Source organism: Antrostomus carolinensis, unplaced genomic scaffold (genome assembly GCF_000700745.2).
Source record: "Antrostomus carolinensis isolate BGI_N321 unplaced genomic scaffold, ASM70074v2 scaffold8662, whole genome shotgun sequence".
Lineage (NCBI taxonomy): Eukaryota > Metazoa > Chordata > Aves > Caprimulgiformes > Caprimulgidae > Antrostomus > Antrostomus carolinensis.
Window position 1 is genome coordinate 41999 of NW_010301538.1, and position 21493 is coordinate 63491.

Below are 21493 nucleotides of genomic sequence, written 5' to 3' on the forward strand. Positions count from 1 at the left end.
CCATTACTCCAGACAGCAGAATAATTCGTGTTCCCAGATTCACTGTTTTTCATAGTGTAGTTTCAGGAGAGAAAATGGGTAAGGAAAGAACACCCACAAGTTTAGGTGAAAGAAATGAGATATCTAAGGTTGGTAAGAGCATCTTGCCACCTACCAATATTGATGTACAAAAATATATTTTAACTAGCAAGTGTACCTGATCCTTTTTTAGCACAAAATAAGAGTCAGAAGAGGAACACTACTTCAGAAGGAAGATACTGTTTACAAAGGCATCTTGTAAATACATAAATGGGCTAACTATTGTTTAATAATAGATTTTTCTACTGCTTTATAACAGTTGGAACAAACAAAAAAAACATAAAAGCAACTGCCTAATGTTGCACAAAAATTTTCAGGAAATTGATTAATTCAGACTACCACCATAACTGGATCACTAATATTAAAAAAAAAATACAATAAATAAAAAAAAAAATCACAAAAACCCCCCAAAAACCAAACCACAACCCACTTTCTTCTGCTTGTTTGACTCATAATTTCCCCAAATAATCCCCAAATCCCAAAAAACTACCCCGAGACAACAGAAACAACCTCCACATAAAATAACTTCCTACGTATGTCAGTAACACAGATTTAATTACAAAACTCTTGCAAATGGACAATACTGAGATTCTGAAAACATTGTTAAAAAAAAAAAATTCTTTTCCTAGTTTTTTTAAGAAATATCATACCCTTTGGGAGGAAACACATTCTGCTTCTCTGAAGCTGATGCTCACTGTTAACATTCTACTAACCTTGTATTTCTTCCAACTACCATTTCCTATCCTCCAATACAAGGAGCAAGAAGTTTAGTTAAAAATCTAGTTAATTTAAAAGAATGATTGAAAATAAGATAAAAATTAACAACAGAACTGACATTGGCTGGAATTTGAAATAACTGTGAAATAAATGCAGCTGTTATTTTTCTGTTTTTATTACATTTGTACTTGCAGAATTTAGACTAAGAAAAGAAAAGAAAACTAAAGCTGTTTTAAAAAGCAATAGAATTTAATTAATTTCTCAAGTTATTCTTCTTGAGGAATAATGGAGTTTTTCACTTACCAATTTAGCCTCAGACTGCACTGGCTGTGGGGAGGAAGGCCCTGGGATTCCTGGGATACTAGGCACCATGGTGACAGGTCTAACAAGCTGACCAGATAAAGTATAAAAATGAAGAAAACCTGAGTATGTTATCATAATAGAGAGCATATGACAGCACTACCCTCTGAAGCCAAAACAGCTACCAAGCTGCTTAAAACTAAGTTCTATGCTGCACTTATGCAAATCTGCTCCACTTTTAAATTAATATAGCATCATGCTTACTTACTGGAACTGCAGCAGGGACATGCACATTAGAATTTGTGATAGATGCAGGAATAGCAACAGGCATGGTTTGTCCATTAGGAAGATGTAACAGCAGAGGAAAAGGACCTGGAACTGGACTGAAAAAGGAATGAACTATATAAAAGAAAACTTATCCAGAGAAGATAACAAGTTTACACATTATTTTAAAACAGCTTGTTTGTACACAGATGTAATGTAATATTTATTTGGAGATCAAAAATATGAACTTAGTGATGTGCAGAACATGGAATTATATTTCACAGGTAGTGAAAGGTGTATTGTTTCATCGTGTACTAAGGCATTACATTACACCAAAGCATCTCAAATTTGTACCTTATCTTCAGAAACAGTAACTGAAAGTAAACAAGACAAAATATTTTCAAATTCTTTCAGAAAACATTTTACTGAGATTTATGTAACTTACACTATTGGTCTGTTAGAGGATGGAGCTTGGGTAATAACAGTACTAGACGTTGGTGATGGTATTGCCTGCTGAATAATAACACTCGAGTCAGAACTTGTAAGTAGTACATTAGGAACCTGCAGCGATGCTGGACGAACTATTGTTGATGTAGGCTGTGCAGTCTGCTGCAGTGACACTTCCTGAGGAAAAACAAAGATTAATCAGTTTGTAAAATATTATTATAGACCATTAATTCTGACTGTTAAATGAACACAGTTTGACAGAAAAAAATCAGAATTTCTATAACTTTATGCAAGTAGAATCAGTTATACAATTAAAAATATTTAAACCTCCCCCCCTTTGGATGAATTATTTAAATCATCAAAGTTAAATTGTTCCACCGACAGTGATTTTAGTTTTATGACAAACCCTGGCTCAATTTATGCTAATCTTACTATTACTTATAATTCAGTTTTGATCAGGTTTAAGGTTTTTTTTGCCACAAAACCCATGGTGCATCATCATGTCTACTCACACTCTGAATAAGGAAAACATGTTATGGTGTCCTTATGTACATTTTGGTTTCAGTCCATTGTTCCAGATTTAAACAATAAAAACAAGAGATTTATGGTTCAGTAAAAAGGGGGGGAAAAAAATAAGTGGGTTTTTTTAAGCCTTTATCCGTTACCCATGTACTTCTCTTAACTAGAGTGCTACTGAGTTAAAAATACTTACAGTGTTACACACAGAGCTTTGCAAAACGTATGTGTATCATGATGCAGAAGAAAGTACTTGAGCATAGAAATTAAATTTCCTTATATGCAAGGAAATAGTAGACAGAATTGACTATAGTTCTTCGCCTAGCAATCAGGTAAAGTATGTTATCAATTAGAATGTAGTACCTGCATTAGCTGTTTCTGAAAACCTAGAAATGCCATACTGTAAACAATGCCTTCCTTCTCAGGAAACTTTTGATAGTCAGACTTCAGATTTACCTTCAGACAGGATTTTTCCAAGTTATTTATTCTTTTGACACTAGCTACTGCAATCAATGGCACACAAAACTACAGTCTTAAGCAGACTTTAGTTGTTCCACTGTTAAACCACAATTCAAAGAGAATATCTCATACCTGTGTCATATAGGGTACACTGATTACTGTTTGCTCTGAATTAAGCTTAAATTTTCAAAATTCACCCACAAAGCTTTAAGTAGTAAGGTCTTAGCTGTCTTACAGATTGTTTTTCTTTTCATACATTCATTGCAAAATGCGTGTGCTCCTCTGAGCACTTAATAGAATTGTAAGTGGGCTGGCAAACCATGTGCTTTAAAAAATAAAAGACTTCAGATGATGAAATTTTCTCCCTTCAAAAGCTCAGAGGCTAGATTTGTCATCAGGGTTCATTAGTTCATTCAAGCTTTTCACTGAGCGACCTGGAAGACTATTTACAGTGAACGAGGGTTTTTGCAGAATAACAGTGAGCTGTATTGAGGAAAGCAAGAATTTTTTCTTTAGTATCAATCTGGAGTATTTATAAATGTTGTAATATTTGAACACAGTACCTATAATTACAGCATTCAGTCAAAAGAAGAAAACATCCAGTATGGAATCACAGAAACAGAACAAAAGTTGGGAAGAGTTGACTAACGCATATTCTTAGGACAGGATTAAATACTCCTTTGCAAATAATGAATTTGGTATAACAGCTATGCAGACCTTACTCAGTGAGAACAGCCACAGGGAAAACAAAGAAGACTGAACTGCTTGACTGTGGGAAATCAAAGGAAGGCACAAGGGGAGAGTACTTGCCCTGATAACCTTTTGTCAATGGTTAAATCAGAAACTGTGTGGTTCCTCACTGGTTTCCGCTTTCCCCTTTCCCGCCTGCTGTTTGCCACTATTACCTGTCTTCTTACTGTGGGCAAGGAGCCACTACAAAGTCCATTCCCATTGTAGGGATCTGACACAGGAACACCCATGTTTGTCCTTAAGAGGCAACAGAGGTGCAAGGGCTCTTTTTTTCTTGTTCTTCCATTCACCTGAAACATCTTCATATGTGGCAACTGATATATATGAAAGTATATGTATAAATATAAATTCAGATATATGAACAACACAGAATTAACAGCTATGGCAAAGGTTTTTCCCATGAAAAAGGGGAAAAAGACAGTTGGCTAACAGCAGCCATGGAGCCACCTATATAGCTTTAATAAAAAAACGGTAACTAACCAGATATTCACATACTCTCAACAACAGTAATGCTGTAACAGCCCCTTCTGTACAGGTTTGTGCAAGCGGCTTCTTTAAGCACCTGTGTGTGTTTGGGGAAATAGCTACTAAAACACAGAAGGCTGAGACACACTGAGAGGCAGTGTGTGAGTCTCCCAAGAACAGGTAAGCTCTAGAGAAAATAGTCTCTATTGAATTCGCAACAATTCATAAACTCAGAACACCAGCTGGATCTGTACATAGTGTGCACACATGCTATCCTGAACATGCTGCACAATTCAGACAACATCCAAAACCATGGCGGCTGCTACGAGCAAACAAAGGCTACAGAACTGTATCTACAACGGAGGAAAGAATGGACCCCTTGAAGGACTTCCAGAGAACGCTCTGGGTTGGAAGTGACCTTTAAAGACCATCTACTCCAACCCTTCTGCTGTGGGCAGAGACATCTTTCACTAGATCAGGTCGCTTAGAGCCCCACCCAGCCTGACCCTGAACACTTTCTGAACACCAACCTAGAAGTCACTGGCACATCAGTGCAACCTTCCACCTTGGAACAAGCAGCTGGGACTGGCCTCCCAACCGTTGCTGCAACCAGGTAACTATGTACCAGTGAGCAAGTTATGGCACTCTGGAAATAACTATTGGCTATTAATGACAACAGCTTAATTAATGGGTGTAAAACTGGGTCTCTTTCTGGCTTGATCCCCTACTAGGAAAAAGGTGATTTGCAACTTTTAGACAAAGTGCTCTATGGAAACCAGATTTCAGCAATGGTCAGAAGATTAATGCATAAAATTCTGAAATAAATCTACTAAATTCTGAAAACAGAAACCTCACATGCAAACAACTATTTCTGTGTGTTATTAAAGACAGCATTTGTGCTTTGTTTAAGTGATCCTCAACTATTAAAGGAATAGCAATTAAAGGAAATTCACTGACACGTGTGTTTACATAGTTGAAAACAAAGTATTTGCAACTTCTGCTTTACTTCTTACACTAACTTGCTCCATGCTACACTCTGAAAAATGCATGTATACGCTAGTTACTGCAACAACACGGCAGTAACACAAGCTGCAGATTTAAGCAGTATGGATCTAAAGGAAATCGACATTTTATTAGCATACAAAAACAAAACCATAGGCACATCAGTCTGACAGGAGATACTAATTGGTCAGCAAAGCATTGCACTAATGAAGTATAAATTTTGTCTGAAATAAAAAAGTTTGTAAATATATTCTTCTAAAGAACAATAATAATAAAGATGAATTTGCAATTACAAGATTAAGGCAAAGTGATCTTACCGTTACACGAAAGAAGTTTAAGCCTGTTCAAAGATATTACAGACTTATTGAAGAACCTCTCCAACCCTTTTATTCTTGAAATTAAAACCCACTGAATTGGAAAATATTTTACAGAAAAGGGCAGTTACTTTATTTAAGTGTTTTCAGAGATGCGTATTTGCAAGTATTTTGTATCTAAAGGCAAATACCATGCAATAACTTCTAATGCTATCAATTAATACATAAAATTCTTCATATAGTAATGTAGATGATCAGAACTAATACTGTAATTGATTATTACTGTAAGAAAACAATCGGTTTTAAAATATTTAAGTTAGGCAATTAGCTATCTGACAACAACTAAACAACTTGTGAAAAGCTTGGTGAGAGTCCCCCTTTTAAGTACTGTTTAATTTGCTTATTAAGGCTAAAAGGCTTTATATACTTCTAATGATATCTTGGTCTATTCAAAGCAGAACATGAACTCTTACTGAAGCCTAACAGAACTCAGGGAACTCGGAAAACTAGGAAAAGAATTAATCACAATTTTTAAAAATCTCTAAGAAATTCCTTTGACAACTACAAGGAAAATTAGAACTGTCTTGCACATACATTAACAGGCTGTAATCATTTAAGACTACTAAACTATATTTAGCCAATGAAATGGTTACAGTAGCATATATATTTTAAAACCAGCTATGCCCTAAAAAATACCCTTCCCTCCTTCAATGCATCCACAGAAGGAGAATATAAAAATCTAACTGAGAAAACAGCAACACTCTGCTCACATTTCTCAACTTCTGCAGGCCACATTCAGCAGCAGCACACTCCAAGCAGCACCCTTATCCTTGCTCAGCTTGACTCTATAATCAGACATCAGAACAGCACTGAGCAGCAGCTTTTCCCTTCAGCACTGTTAACAGTGACAACACTGAAATTACATCACGAATGAGACAAGTTTATAAGTAGTGAGTGCCAAGCATTGAGATATAATTTTCACTTTTAATGATGCTAACGAGATACTGAACCACAACTGTATAGAGATATTAATATTATATCCTGCCAAAATTAGAGTATTTAGAATAAGTATTCACAGCAAAAAACTGAACTAACCTCTGAAATAAAGAAGAAATGAAAAAAAATAAGATTTAAGATCTGGACTATGATTTGCTTAATCTAACATGTAATCCTTTAAACTACTTTTACTATTTTTCAGACTACTTGATTGCCTTGATTACCTACGATTACTCATCCTTGCTAACTAATAAAACTCACTGAAACTTTGTAAAGACAAACCTGAATTGAAATTCCCTAAATTTCTGTCACACACTTAATGCTCTTCTCACACTGGTGCCTGTTGGCAGGATAAGAGAAGGGGTGCAAGTTGAAACTGGACAGGTTCAGACTGGACCCAAAGAAAAAAAAACTTTCACCACATGACAGCCTGGCACTGGAACAGGTTGTGCAGCATCTCTCCTCAGAACTTTCAAGACCAGACTGTGTAAAGCCCTGAGTGACTTGGTCTGATCTCAGAGCTAACACCTGCTTTGAGGAGGAAGTTGGACCAGGAGCTTCCTGTGGTCCCTTCCAACCTGAATCACCCTGTGATCCTAAAAAGTCCTGCTGATGTTTGGGAATAAGGTAACTAAGCCATAGGAATCAGAATCATAGAATGGTATGTGTTGGAAGGGACCTTAAAGATCATCTAGTTCCAACCCCCCTGCCCTGAGCAGGGTGTTGGACAGGGACACCTTCCACTAGACCAGGTTGCCCAAAGCCTCATCCAAACCGGCCTTGAACACTTCCAGGGAGGGGACATTCACAACTTCTCTGGGCAACCTGGGCCAATGTCTGACCACCCTCACAGGAAAGAATTTCTTTCCAATATCTGATCTAAATCTACCCTCTTCCAGTTTAAGGCCATTACCCCTCATCCTATCACTATGTGCCCTCGAAAAAAGTCCCTCCCCAGCTTTCTTGTCGGCCCCTTCAGGTACTGGAAGGCTGCTATAAGGTCTCCCTGAAGCCTTCTCTTCTCCAGGCTGAACAGCCTCAACTCTCTCAGCCTGTCCTCATAGGAGAGGTGCTCCAGCCCTTGGATCATCCTTGTGAACCTCCTCTGGACTTGCTCCAGTAGGTCCATGTCCTTGTCCTTCAAATGCCCACGGAAGATGCACACACAAAAAAGACTGACTAGAGCAACCACATTGCTTTATTACGTTATGCTCCTAATATTTTTATTTACTGATGCAGGAATAGAAATAATTAATTCATTTCACTGATTTTGCTTTGTTCTGTGTTCTCCCAGAGAACTCCACATGATGAAAACACTGCAAGTCACATATCAAAGTTATCATTACTATTAAACCATTTATTTCTTCTTTAGAGCAACAGCTGTAAAACTGATTTGACTGCAACATCCTCTAGTGACAGGCAATAACTGTCTTCTATGAGCACTGAAGTAAACACTAAATAAGCAAATGCCTGAGATCACCACTTTTAAACATATTACTATAGCCTAAAAAGTATACAATTTGAAACAAAATTAACTGATGCTTAGCTCTGAAAGACAGTCCACTCATGCCTATACATTTTTGTAGAACATCCCCTGGTAAAACACAGGATAAACATAAAAATGTACATATGAAGAGTCTCAAACTGTTGACATTATTTAAAAAAAAATAAAAAATCAAAGAAACTGAACTTTCTTTGCATTTTCATGAATGATGATGCATAAGAGAGAATAAAGAGCCCCTTTAGCCTTTTCTAACATAGTGTGAATATTAAATTTTATTTCCTTTCTGGTTTTACTGGATGGCCAGCATGAGGCAAATAAATAATTGCGGTAAGTAAAGTTAACTAAAGAATAGAACAAATGAAGTGGATATCCACAGGAATATGGCAAACCAAAATTCTTTTCCTTTGAACCAGCTAAGTAGTGTGGCTGTCACCATATACAGCAAACTTACAGATCATCAGATGATTCAAAAAATGAATTCCAAAAAGAAGAAAAAAAGGGTTCTGACCTTTTCATCATTGGTAGTAGACTCTGGATGAGGTAAAGGACTATCTTGATGAGTTGTCTCTACAACAGAAGGTTCTTCAATTTTATTTCTTATAATTGGTGTTGCAAGCGGAGACAGATCTAGAGGCATCTAAGATCAGAGTAAAACAAAATTACTAAATCTCTAAAAAATTAAAATATACAAGAAAATGTAAACAACTAAAGAGAAATATGAGCCTTATAACAACAGGGAGGTGCTGATGTTTGGAAGATCTTGATGCAGAGGTATCACCAGTCAAGGCTGTTTTTCCAGCATCTGCATGAATACCAATCTTCAGTAACATTTTGTCACTCGACACCAACGTCAGAATAAGTACTTTCTTCTTGAGAATTAAAAACACTCTGAAAGTTTTCCTTTCCCAAGAGTCACAGGAAAATTATAGCTGAGGAAGGACTGTGCTACGCTTAAAAATTACAGTCTAAAAGAAGGTATTATCCTTCTGTAAATTATTATATCACATGCCACAAAGCACAAAATCCTAACTACATCTCCAAATTAGGAAAGCTACTGTGAGCAATTAATTTCAAACTTATTGCTGCAAATAATTATTGAAAAAACAAGTTTTATATTACTACACCGATATAACCACCAGGACACCTGAAATCTCACCAAGAAATTAAGTTACAAAAATACTTAAAGCAATACTATAGATTTAAAAGCCTGAACTCCTGACTAGGCTGCTACCTAAATACTTTTGGAAAAAACTTCCCCCAGAGCTCATCTTCTATGTTCTTGTAGATGCTTTTTTTTCAATTCAATTCCTAGTTTTCCTATGAAATATATTACTAATGGGCAGGGAAGACTGTTAAAAGTGGAATCTCTTTTCATACCACACCTAAATAATAAATACTACAGAAAAATATAAACTATCAACCCCCTAGAAAGTGTGCTATTATGGTAAACTTTACCCCTGGCCATAATTGCTTAGGAATATTAATCAAACAGAGATATGGTAGAACTGTGTTTCTTCTCATTACACAGAGGGCAGCTTGGAAAATGAGTATCAATTAAATGAATTGTTAAAACATTTAAAATATTATGCAATACCTATAACCTCCTCCAAGGTAGTGGTGAATTACACAGAAAATAGGGTATTAGTAAATCTAGAATACATATTACCATACGTACGGTTTTAAGAACAGTTAGTGTATAACAATTAAAAAAAAAAAAATTCATTATTTGGTATAGTTGCAGTAACAAAGCAAGGGTGAGGCTTTGTCAGGAAAGGATAAAAATCCATCCCGTTCACAAGTACCTATTAAAATCTTCTTTACTGAAAAAAAGAAAATGCAGATACTGATTCTGCAAAATCTGTATATATGAGTATAAATACATATTTTTAATCACTGCCTATAGGAGTCAACCAGGTAATCAAAGGCAAAATTATTCAAAGGGGACATTGAACAAAATTTTTCATTTTTCAGAAGTGTTTAAATGTTTGGGCCCCAACCACTTACGACTGGGAAGTACTAAAATAAATAGAAGAAACCACATTTAAAGATACAGGAAGTTCCTTCTAAAAACATGAAGCTGCTAAACAAATATAGTCAAAATTTTTTTTATATTTCAATCTGTACATTAAAAAAAGTAGATTATTAGGTTGCAATCAGTAATTTCCAGGCAAAAGTTATTTCAACACATAGTGAATATAATTATAACCAAATTACTGACACTTCTTTAAATTTAGTCAGTATTTAACTCTCATTATCATGACTTGATTCTTAGAATAACATCAGTATTTTAAAACTAATAAAAATATTCAGTGTTCACATACTATTCTTTTCACATGGGTTTCTTGCACATGTTTTTATTTCTGCAAAAACCCTTTACTTTTCAAGACTTATTTTTTGCTTAGTCAGGGTCTAATGAAATTTCAACCAAAGCTAATGATTAACTTCAACAGATATAGATTAGATACTTAAAGAATTAAGGCAAAGTCAATGTGTCCCATTGTCCATGCTAACTATGTAAAATTAATCAGGTAAACTAATCTTCACAAGAGTAATCTTAGGTTGGTACTCTCTCCATACAACATGTATAAGCAACTGGCAAATGATTATTGGTATGTTTAGAAGGCAATACATAAACCCTAATTTTGCTTTTTTTAAATGGAATTTCTGATATGAAAAAAGGAGATGCTCTGAGAAGAAAAAGTTTTTGAACGTACTTTCTTAATGTCATCTTCAGAAGCCTTTTTAAACTCATTTTCAAAAGGACTTGCTAATTCATTGAATAAGCCCACTTCTTCACAGTTCTTCAAGAATCGAGTAGGCGTTGGTGTCTGATCTGAAATGAAGTGTACAAAAAGACCACTTTTTTTTTAAAAAAAAAAGACATTTATGAACCTACTTATTGTAAATATTTTTCAGAATAAAAGCAAACAGAAAGAGACCATTATGCCTTGCAAGTAGGCTCCCTTCTGCCTTAGAGGGAGGCCAGCCAGAAGGCATGCTCCACCTGCTGGAAACAAGCACCTCCAGTCTGCAAACCAGTGAGCCCCTTCCCGTGCTGGGAACGCTGGGAAGCTTTTCTTCTCCCTGTGTCCAGAAACCATTCTCAAACTATTCTCAAATGCCTAGTATAGCATAGCAGATCACTTCAGTGAGCATGCAGGCTCTATTTTAAAACAGAGATAAGGCCTACATGAAAGCTTTAATTAACTAAAAAAAATTTTAAAAAAGTTAAAAAAGAAAAAAAGAGAGAAAAGCGCACAGCTCATGGACTGCTTGCTTCTTTTGTCTCATATTGTGAAAACAGTAGTGATTACTTTCAAGTGCATGGATCTTCTGAAAGGCAGTATAGTGTGACTGTACACAAGATTGTATTGACTCCTGCGATGCCTGTATAGTCAAGCTGTAACCACAAGACTTCTGGTATCTGGGTGACTACTGCATGAAGCAGTTTCAAAGACGTCTTTCTATAAAGCTTTTGGTACTATGTAAATTCCCCTTATTTCACGATTAATGCCAGGACAAAATTAACCACATTTGCCACAGAGTTACCTCCATTTAAAACACTGTAAAGTGGTATTATGTGCACCTTACTAACGTAAGCCGGTGTTACAACTAACAGCTCATACACTGGAATGTGGCTGTGAAGAGATAAACACTGCCATGGCTTCATTCTCAAACACCTGATTATTTGACAGGTCCCTCTTCTTATGGTATAACTGCTGAGGATCACATACAGAATTTTAAAATGCATAACTGCTGGTTTAAGAGCAACAAATTTTATCTGCTTGTCCTAATAAATTAGCCACTTATAAGGAAAAAAAAATTCAGAAAATGTCTGAAAGCCTTTGCAAAGTTCATTTAGGCTGTTCCACCACTGAAATAAACCAGTCAAACTCTAACTTTAGAATAATTAGCATGTGCTCTCTTCATTCAATAACTTTAAAATTTATAATGCAATCAACCATCCATTAGTGATTACTTCTGAACCCAGACGAACAAGAAAAGTTAGTTACACTGACCAAGGGTATATACCATGAATTCAGAGGTCGAAAAAACAGTGAAAGTATTTAGAATTTAAGCTAAAATTAAAACAATTAAAAAAAAAAATTCTTTCTTCTACTATCCCATTTAAAGAATAATAATTACCATTTCATTCTTCTAATGTCACCATAGTATGTAAAAAACACTAAATATTTTAAAATCTGAGAGACAAGTAATATCCGTTAATAATTAAAACTTAAAATACATTTTAATCTAGTTACAGATCCTGTTAGGCATAGTCTTTATTAGTCTGTGTTCTTATTGAATGCTTATTACGTAATTTAATCAATTATTAGAGTACTGATAATTGAAAAATACATAGATCATATATCAGATTCAAATAAAAGTTATTTATGGAGAATACAGCTTCAAATTCCAACAAGAGCTAATTTTGTATGAAAATACTGTTTAAGCACACATTGCAGACAACTATAGTGAAGAAAATGTTTCATATTCTCTTAACATCAGTCTATGCATTATGTACAGAAAATACATAGAATGTATGCCCATAACAGTAGGAATGTGAATAAACTAGTTATAAAAGTTTATACTGACCAGCCACAATGACACTATCATTACGAGCCGGACCAAATTTCAGTGTCATCTCATGTTTATGTTTATGGACAGCCAAATGATCCTCATTGGTAAAACGCTGCAGCAGAAAGTTTTAAGAAATAGCTGTAATCTTCAGTGTGAACAAAGTAAATGCAATTCTACAGAAAGCAATTTTTACAACACGTAAAACTATCATTACTGCATTACCAGACAACCCTCTCAGGCAGATATATCTTATTCCTTGGTCAAAATTACCAAGAAGAAATGTTATAAAACTCAAATGATGTTCATAGGAACTAAATAGTAATGATTTCAGGGAAATGGTAGTATAACTACCTGCATTCATCAAAAGTCCAAGATAAAATTTCAGAGTGCTGCAGACTTCATCAACCGTTTGCAAACATCCACTTGCTATACTAATGGATCTTGACAATGTTTAGTAATAGATTACCACCACTTGATCTCTGTATTGTGTGTATTATCACAACAATGAGAATTTATTTGTAATCACCAACACAGATTTCACTGTATTTAATAGTGTAAAAATAAAGTATAGCTCCTGCCCCTGACTATTTCCTATATAAAATAAGAGGCAGATAGAATGGGAAACATTGGAATAATGTCAGACAACTGAAAAGCTGTAAATGAACTACACTTACCAGCTTTTTAAAAATCTCTCAAGTTTTCAGAATTATGCCAGTTTTGGGGTACCTTCTATAAAAAAAGCAGTAAGCAGAAAAACTAGGTGCTTACTTTTACTAACTTCAAATTTCCTATGCAGCTGTAATTGTGAATAAAGTTAGTGTGTCAATTGAGATAATCTAAGAAAATGTTTCCCAAGATGCAGGTTTCTTAAAAATAACACATTTTAAAAAATATTCCTTTTCCCTGTGAACATTTGAGTCCCAAATTATGTTTCTGATTATTCCTCTATAATTTAAGTCACTCCTCCACATATATCTTGCAACAGATATACACCAAGTGTCATTTCTCAGAACACAATACAGAAAGCTTAGTTGACCTCAAGAGTACAGTAATCCAGAATATTTCTGTGAGAAAAGACATGCATGTGTAGAGCTGAGAGGGAAATTAAAAATACAGGATCATTGGAAGACAGGGTGATATAGGCCAGGCTCTTTTTTTTGTTAGAACTCTGTTGCCAAGGGTTCTAAATGCCCAGCTCTCCAGAGCTCCTGTGCCTTATCTCTAGATATAGCAGAAGCCAGAAACTTTGGTGTTCTGTCACACCGAGACCTAAGTACATCTTTCTGTCCTCACTATGTGACGGACAGGCTCCTTCAGAGGGAGTAAGATCTCCAGATCATGACTCCCTCTCTCTATTCTATAGTGTGAGCTGGCAGCTAGAGAAGCCTTGTCCATTTTCAGGGACATGAACTTCTCTCTTCTCCTTCACTGGAATCAAGGATCGTTGTAGCCCCATGATGCGTCTTCTATGAGACGTAGTTGTCAAAATACTTCTGACAGAGCCTACATCGAAACAAGATTCAAACAGGGGGACAAACGTGTTCCTTAGGAGGAGGCAGTCCTCTTCTGTTACTTTTGAGGTCTCTGAACATATTAGACATAATAAGAAATCATAGTCCTGTCCCACTTCAAATAGAGGTGGCTTTATTAATAGAACATTAATGCTGTCATTCATCATAAAAAGTAAGTTTTCAGAATGAAAATATTTTAAACTCAAAATCCAGTTAAATCCAAGTGCACTAATATAAAGAAAAAATACAGCTTGTTTAAGAAATCAATTCTATATAAAGGCAGCAGAGATAATTTAATGAAAAAATTCAGCTCGTTTAAGAAATTAATTCTACGTAAAGGATGCAGGGATGTCCACCTCATGCAGCAGATAATGCAAATTCATTTATTTTCAGGTTACTCAAAGTTTTAAGATAACTTCCTTTTAAGCAACCATCTGCTAAAACACTCAATATTTTTACTCTTCTGCTCACATTCAGCTCTGTATCTACTAATGCTATTTAATAGAACACATTCAAACTACAATAAGACTTGAAATACATTTTGTGGCACGCATACTGTTAGCATCTTCCTATACACAAAAATATACATAAATAAAAATTAGGCCATTAAATATTTGTGAGGATTAGTGACAAGCAAGCTTCTCAATGAGCTCCCCACTAACAATGAAATATTCTGAAAAATACAGGTTACTTGATACAAATTAAAATGATGCTTTATTTTTTTTAATGACAGCAAACAAAGCAGCTCAGAAAGGGTTATTTAATTAGTTTTTTTCTTCTATGGATAGCATTTTCTGAATAAACACAAAAAATGCTAGAAATTCTTGCTGTCACCTGCTTTTCAGCAAAACACAGATACTTTCTACCAATCCCCTCTTCTTCGATCCCTAGAAATATATTTCAGTTTTACTTTGATTTGATCAATGTTAACAACTTAAAGTCAGACCATTACCTGGCCACATCCAGGGGCAGTGCATAAAAAGGGTTTGTCATCACTCATATTCCACAGGTCGTTGTGCTACCTGTTATTAAAATGAGAATTACAAATATTGCAACGAATTATCAATACATCAACATCCACAGGCTATTTTAATATTCCACGGCCAAGAATTTCTGCCCTCTGGCTACACTAAGAATCAAAATACTCAAGATTCAAGTAGAGCCTGGATTCCAAACTCCATCAGGAAGGTACATGAAACCCAACACAGACACAGTAGGTTTTGAACATACATCTCAATTGGAAAGGCAAGTACTAATACAAAACATGACTAATTGCAAAAAGTATCTGAAAACACAGTAAGACAACTTGTTACTGAAATCAAAATGCGTTGTAATAATGATCCAGTTCCCACAATTAAAAAAGAACAAAGCAGCAGACAATACCAAATACTCAAGGATACAGTGCCAAGAGATAAGAAAAAGCAGATGACTCCTTAGTCCTTTCATAATCTTTAAAGCTCATCTTTAAAGATAAGTTAGCAGATAGCCCTTTATGTAAACTGTTACAAATGTAACAACAAAAACATGTACTTTAGTAATGTTTCAGCTATAGAAATAAATTATCAACAGGATAAAAAATATTTAAGAAGTAATAGATATTTATTACATTTTGTGCTGTTTTGCATACTCACCGCACATAACTAATGAACATACCTGCCAGATTTCACATATAAACCTGTTTCATAGGGCAAACTATCATATCCTCCTTTTCATGGCAATGAACTGTAATTGAAAGAAGGTATTAATTACTATGCATGTTAAACATGTAATAATACATGATTTTGTAAAGATAAATGATATAATGCTCACTATTCACACATGAAACAGTTTTTCAAATTTTTTTTTACTTTGATACATTCTCTAATTAGTTATGTGTTCTCTCAGACAGAAAGAGATGCTTCTACTCTCTCATCCTGCAAGCACAGAACAAACAAGCTTCAGCAAGAGGATAGAGAGACACAGAAGGGATTGAGCCAACCTGTGCTGGACAATACATAAAACTGGATGCTGTGACATCAATGACAAAAGAAAAATGAAGTTCTGGTAAAATGAACATATAAAATCAAGATATTGTTGTCACATCACTAAACCCAACAGTGATGAATAACTAATCTCAATACTAAAGTTACTTCATTTTAAGGTCAAGTAATAGGGGGAAGGGCAGGGGGATGAATGTACCAAATAAGCTAATTAGCCAGGAGATGACAAGCACTATCAACCCATCTGTGGCTTTACGCTGGAGGAAATACATTCATCTTTAAATATGAGTATTTGCATGGAGAGCTAACAAAGTTAGTTCTGAACACTGCTTGGCTTGATGAAGCAAATAAAGACAAATAAAGATGTCTTTATGATTAAAGATCATAAGCAGAATAAATCCATCTCTCCCCCAACAGCTTGGTCATTAAAAGTTGCAAGGCTTCTGAAACTAACCATCCTAAGAACGTATACTTCTGGCACACCATTTAGCACTAGACAGAAGACAGGTCAAGTAAGCATAAGCAAATAATTTAAGATGACACCTCACAGATCTGTAGGGAACATGCTAGCTCATCTTTTTTGATATTACTTCAAGGAGAAGGAAATCCCAGTGTCCTTGGTCATGGGCACCGGGTAGCAAAGAAGCAAAACACAGAGTGGAGGAGATTCCAAATTGTCACTTCTAAATATATATGTTCAACAGAATGAGGATATGGAGCTGAGATCACAAGCCAAGAAGGGATGAATGGCTGCCAGAAACTTCAGAGTCTTTGGCACTGACAACTCAGGGAAACATTTACGTCCCAAAGAAGGGATGCCAAAGCAAATCAAGGGTGGATATTGTTCTCCTGTTCTTTGCAAAGAGTTCATAACCTGTCTCAAATTTCTCAAGCCATTAAATATTTCTTGAACTGTTCCAACTATGAACTTGGTACTGTCACCAATGAAGAGTATTAACAAGGTTATAAGCAAGTTTGAATACTCATGACTAAGGCTTCAGGGTAAAAAATAAGGCCCTTACCAATGAAGCTTTAGGATTACATTCTCATATTATCGTAACTTCAACAGAGACTTAAAAGCTATCCCATGAGCTTCTTAACAGAAGTGCATGCAGGGTATTTTTTCCACTCTGTTACTATAGCTTGTCAAGTCTTTGACAAGTGCACAGTATCAGCCATAGAATCTATTCCATCCACACTGTTACTGTTTTTCTTAGGTGATAAGATACAAAGATCAATTTTTCAACTCTGCTCATTTTCTCTTTTAAAGGAATTTTACCAAAACACATATTTGCATATGAAGTCGTTATCTGGTTCCATGTTTTGGTTTATGAAGCCTGGGAACTCTGAATGCCTGATTCATAAACTAGAAGTCAACCCTTGTGAAGGAGAAAAAAAAAAAAGTGTTGTCCCTGGTAAATATACTGGAAAAAAGTTGGAGATAAATTCATTTCCTGATCTTTGTGATATTATTTGACTGCAGGCCACAATGAATTTTCTGAGGTAATGCCCTGTAAAGGAATTCCAGCTAACATCTGAGGAAAAAAAAAGTACCTTGAAGCACTGAAATTTTTTCACTTAAAAGAGAAAAGAAGTTCACTCATGCATTCCAGCAAGACCTCGGACATCATAAATCTAAACAGAAATTGGATCTAACAGGATGGGAAAACAAAGGCCTCACGTTCATTAGTGTAGCCAAATCAGTAAGGATTGCATTTACCTATTACAAAGACAAACGCAAAGCTTGCACCTAGAATGAAATAACTCCATTCAGCAGCGCGGGCTGAGGGCCAAGTGGCTGTCAAGCAGCTTTGGGGCAGAACCTGTAACTCCTGGTAGACAACAAACCGAACACAATTCAGCATCATGTCACTTGCAGCATTGAAATCTAACAGCCTACCGGGCTGAATTAGCAAGAGCACAGCAATGAAATGAAGGGAAGTTATTATTCTCCTTTATCTGGCACTTACGAGGCTACAGCTGGAGTGCTGTGTCCAGTTCTGAGCCCCTCAAGACAGATGATGAACTGGAGAGAAACCAGCAGGGGCCCCAACAAAATAGTTAGGAGCCTGGACTGTTACCTACAAGAGGAAAATTAGGAAGCAAAGTTTGTTCAGCATGGAGAAAGAAGGCTAAGGAAGGATCTATTTCCTGTCTTACACTACCTAATGTATTGTTACAGAGAAGAGACATCCAGACTCTGGTAGCGTACAGCAAAAGGATGAGATGCAGCGTTCACAAGCCACACCAACGCAAAAGTAAAACACTTTCACAACGCTCCTATTTAAAATGTCATAAGCCTCTTTCAGCACTTTTGGAAAGCAAATGGTACAGTAAAATGTATAAATAAGTATATATACATATTTAAAATATATGTAATATAGAGAAATAAAAATAGGTGTGTGAGCAATTTGCTAATATTTAGGACTGTGCTTATTTAAAAAATAAAGATGTTTTGATAAATTGTCATACTAATGTTTACCTAAATGTGCTACAAAAATAGCTTCAACAACCATTTGTATATTTTGGTAATAAGATTTTAATTAAACATCTTAGGTACACTTTCTGGAAAATATTACTACATCCTCTGAGGCTCGCTTCTAAAATACCTTCCTGTAGACACTTTGCAGAAGAATAGAATCATACACCAACTTAAGCAACGTCTCGTTGGCTTATTTTACTGGCAAAAGTTCTTCTGTTTTCTCTTAATTCCCTACATACAGGAGCATGGAAAACACAACTGACACCTTGTTTCAATTTTTTTTTTCTATTCAAAATTTAAATAGCTGTTTGAAATGTATACGTTGCTGAGAAAAATCACTCTTCACAGATACCTAGTAAAGATTTGTCAGTCCTGTAGCTAAAGCCTCTGAACACTTTACCTGTACGAAGCAGAACTGTATGCCAAAAGACCTGCTCATGGGCTGTGCAGCCTTACCCTGTAATTACTTATTCTAAGCACTGTAGCAATACAGAGACTGTCCTGCCATAACGTCAGTGCTGACAGAAACAGCATGAAGAAAACAGCCTGAACTGAACACAGAAAAAACAGACAACTAAAAACATAATAAACAAAACAACCCCCCCCCCAAAAAAAACCAAACAAACAAACAAACCCACCCCAAAACCTTTAAAACTTTTCAATTTCAGCATTTCCCTACTGGCCAGCAAGCAAGAGATGCACATAAGTGTGTCACCCCACCAAACTGGACAGTCCATAGAGGACGATTTGACAGTCTGTCAGCTACAGCAGCAGCTGATTTATCTACTACTGTGCACAAGTGATGCAAACCCAGGTCCTGCAGTGAGACTGACCACTTGCATGTGGCTCCAACTCAATAACATTCTGGTTTGAAAAAAATGAGAAAGTTGGACAAAAACTGTATTAGGCCATGGAGACAAACCAGAATTATAGTAGTGCTTCAGCATCAAGTCTCCCCTGGGTCTGTGCATTACAAAGTGCTTAAGTTACAGTATCAGTGATGTATTTTCCTACGGATGTTTGCATTTCCTCAAGACCCATCATGTCTATTCAACGTTTCCTTTTATTCTTTACATTTGATCTGGGATTGTGCCCCTTTTTACTGCAAGACACAAACTCTTACTGTATACAGAATTATTAACTCTTAGCAAGCTTTTCTGTAGACCTCATCATAGTGCATAACTGCTTTAGGTAGCATAAGATTTTTAAGATTTTACTTTAAGGCTTTATTTTACTATAGCAAACTGAAGCATAAAAGGGAAAGGTGAAGATTTTTCAAAGTCTTTATCAATTTTAAGAGTTTTACTTGAGATGCATACTTTTTCAAAGTAAAATAAAGTGTTTGCCATGGTAAGGAGTAACGTTCTATTAATGGTTACCCAAAGAGCTGAATTTAGTATTTTGTTTGGCTCTATACAAGAATTTTAATAGACATGCTTCTTTAGATGGGGAAAAAAAAGAGTAGCTACTTTTGTTTTCCAAATTTAAACACTACAAAATTAAAAGAGATGGCTTTCTTATGCAACCAAACGATTCAATGGAAATCAAACTGAACAGAGCACCTTTTATACTTTCAATATTTGCATACAGTACTGCACAGCATGAACTTTAATTACCTCCCACATTTGCACCTATCTTTATTTCCACAATTTTCTATGGAGGCAGACTCACAAGTTTTGCTTTCAGTAAAAATCATAAGTTAGGATGTAGAATACAGCACTCACTATGAAGTAACATAAAGAAATAAAATCTAAACTTGTATTTTAAAGGAAAAACAATCATTGCTCCACTTACCTGGAGGGACTGAATGGAACAGCTATTTTTGCAGTCTCCTATAAAGCAAAAGAAGAAAGGTGAAGCAAAAGTGGTGTAATTAATACTTGACCATTAAAGTCCACTTTCAAAAGTGTTCTGACTGACTGTATTTGTGTAATGGCATAGAATTTAGCTTTCCTAAAAAATAAAAATGAATAATTAAGAGAACGGAGGAGAAAACATTTGAAAAATAAAAACATTCCTCCTTAAAAAAAAGTGGGATCACGAGAAAGTAGCTTGGTAGATTCTGCAAGAAAACTATAAGCCACAGCCCAGAATACTCAATGGTTGTAAACCTCAAAACTGGCAAATAGGAAAATGGGAGCTTCTTCACACTTCAGTGCTTAATGGAGTGGTTGTGCTATTTCCTAGAAGACACACGATCTGTTTCAGAGAGTTTTGGGGAAGAATAAGGAAAAATGTAATTCCTGCAGCATAATGTTCAGATTTTCTCTTTAAAAAAGTGAAACGTGGCATTTTTTAAATTATGTTATTAGTTAACCATTTGTAACTGATGTCTCAATTTAATTCCATACCTTCCTTGGTTTGTCTAAGATTCTACAAATAAAGGGGAAACCATCTGGATAAGAAGAAAAAGATGCAAGAAGGGCAGACAATTGACTTAAGTTCAAATAAGAACAAGAAAGCCGGTTGGCTAGATAGTCACATACACAGAAACAAAGCAATTAAGTTACTTCAGCTCTGCTGAAGGAGAAGGCTTTTGCCATATGAAGGTGCATTTCTGGTAAACAGAGAGCACTAACGGAATAAAGAAAGGTCCTTAGGCCTAACACTTCGTGCTGCCTGAATATGGCAGCTCCTGAGCCAACTCCCTGGCTTAAGCATTTTTCAGAGGCATCTTGATCTTTCTTTGACTTACTAGAAATTCATGCTGTGTGAATCTACTCTTGTAGATTAGTGAAATATACAGGGGCTGATATTCCACTGATCTTTTCACAACTTGCTTAGAGAGATATTAGGACTTACCTACAACAAATGAAAAAAAAAATTAACAAAAAGTTACTTCATTTTTACATTTTTTCAGATTGCATCCCTGAAGTATAAAATTGAATACAATAATTAAGAATCTAATTTTTTAAAAATATGTTTAAATATATGATAAAGATCCCACTACAGGACTCCCATTGCTCATTAAAATAGAATGATCTTTTTCTTTCCTGTAAGCAACAATACAAATGACCACTGGCATTCACCTAGAAAGTGAGAGAGACTATTTCTTGGAATAACTTACTGAAGAGCAGCTCCTATCTCCTGTCCAAGCTAATGGAAAAGTTCTCAGGCTGAGCGCCTGC

At 35.6% G+C, this 21493-nt stretch overlaps 1 protein-coding gene across 2 annotated transcripts in view; it reads right to left on the reverse strand.

Annotated features, from left to right (window-relative positions):
- Nucleotides 1-15632, reverse strand: part of ATF2 (activating transcription factor 2) — a 41339-nt gene extending 25707 nt beyond the window's left edge. Inside the window, exons 1-8 of one of the 2 annotated variants that reach the window (XM_010163493.1) lie at nt 15558-15632; nt 14857-14926; nt 12409-12505; nt 10527-10645; nt 8321-8449; nt 1805-1983; nt 1364-1478; nt 1099-1185 (exon numbers count right to left, since the gene is read on the reverse strand). In XM_010163493.1, coding sequence (XP_010161795.1) covers nt 1099-1185; nt 1364-1478; nt 1805-1983; nt 8321-8449; nt 10527-10645; nt 12409-12505; nt 14857-14904 — 774 coding nt within the window. In that variant the 5' untranslated portion in view covers nt 14905-14926; nt 15558-15632. Of the gene's footprint in view, nt 1-1098; nt 1186-1363; nt 1479-1804; nt 1984-8320; nt 8450-10526; nt 10646-12408; nt 12506-14856; nt 14927-15557 lie in introns of those variants that run through there. The other variant, XM_010163494.1, reaches the window with a different exon arrangement.
- Between the last annotated feature and the right edge of the window lie 5861 nt (nt 15633-21493).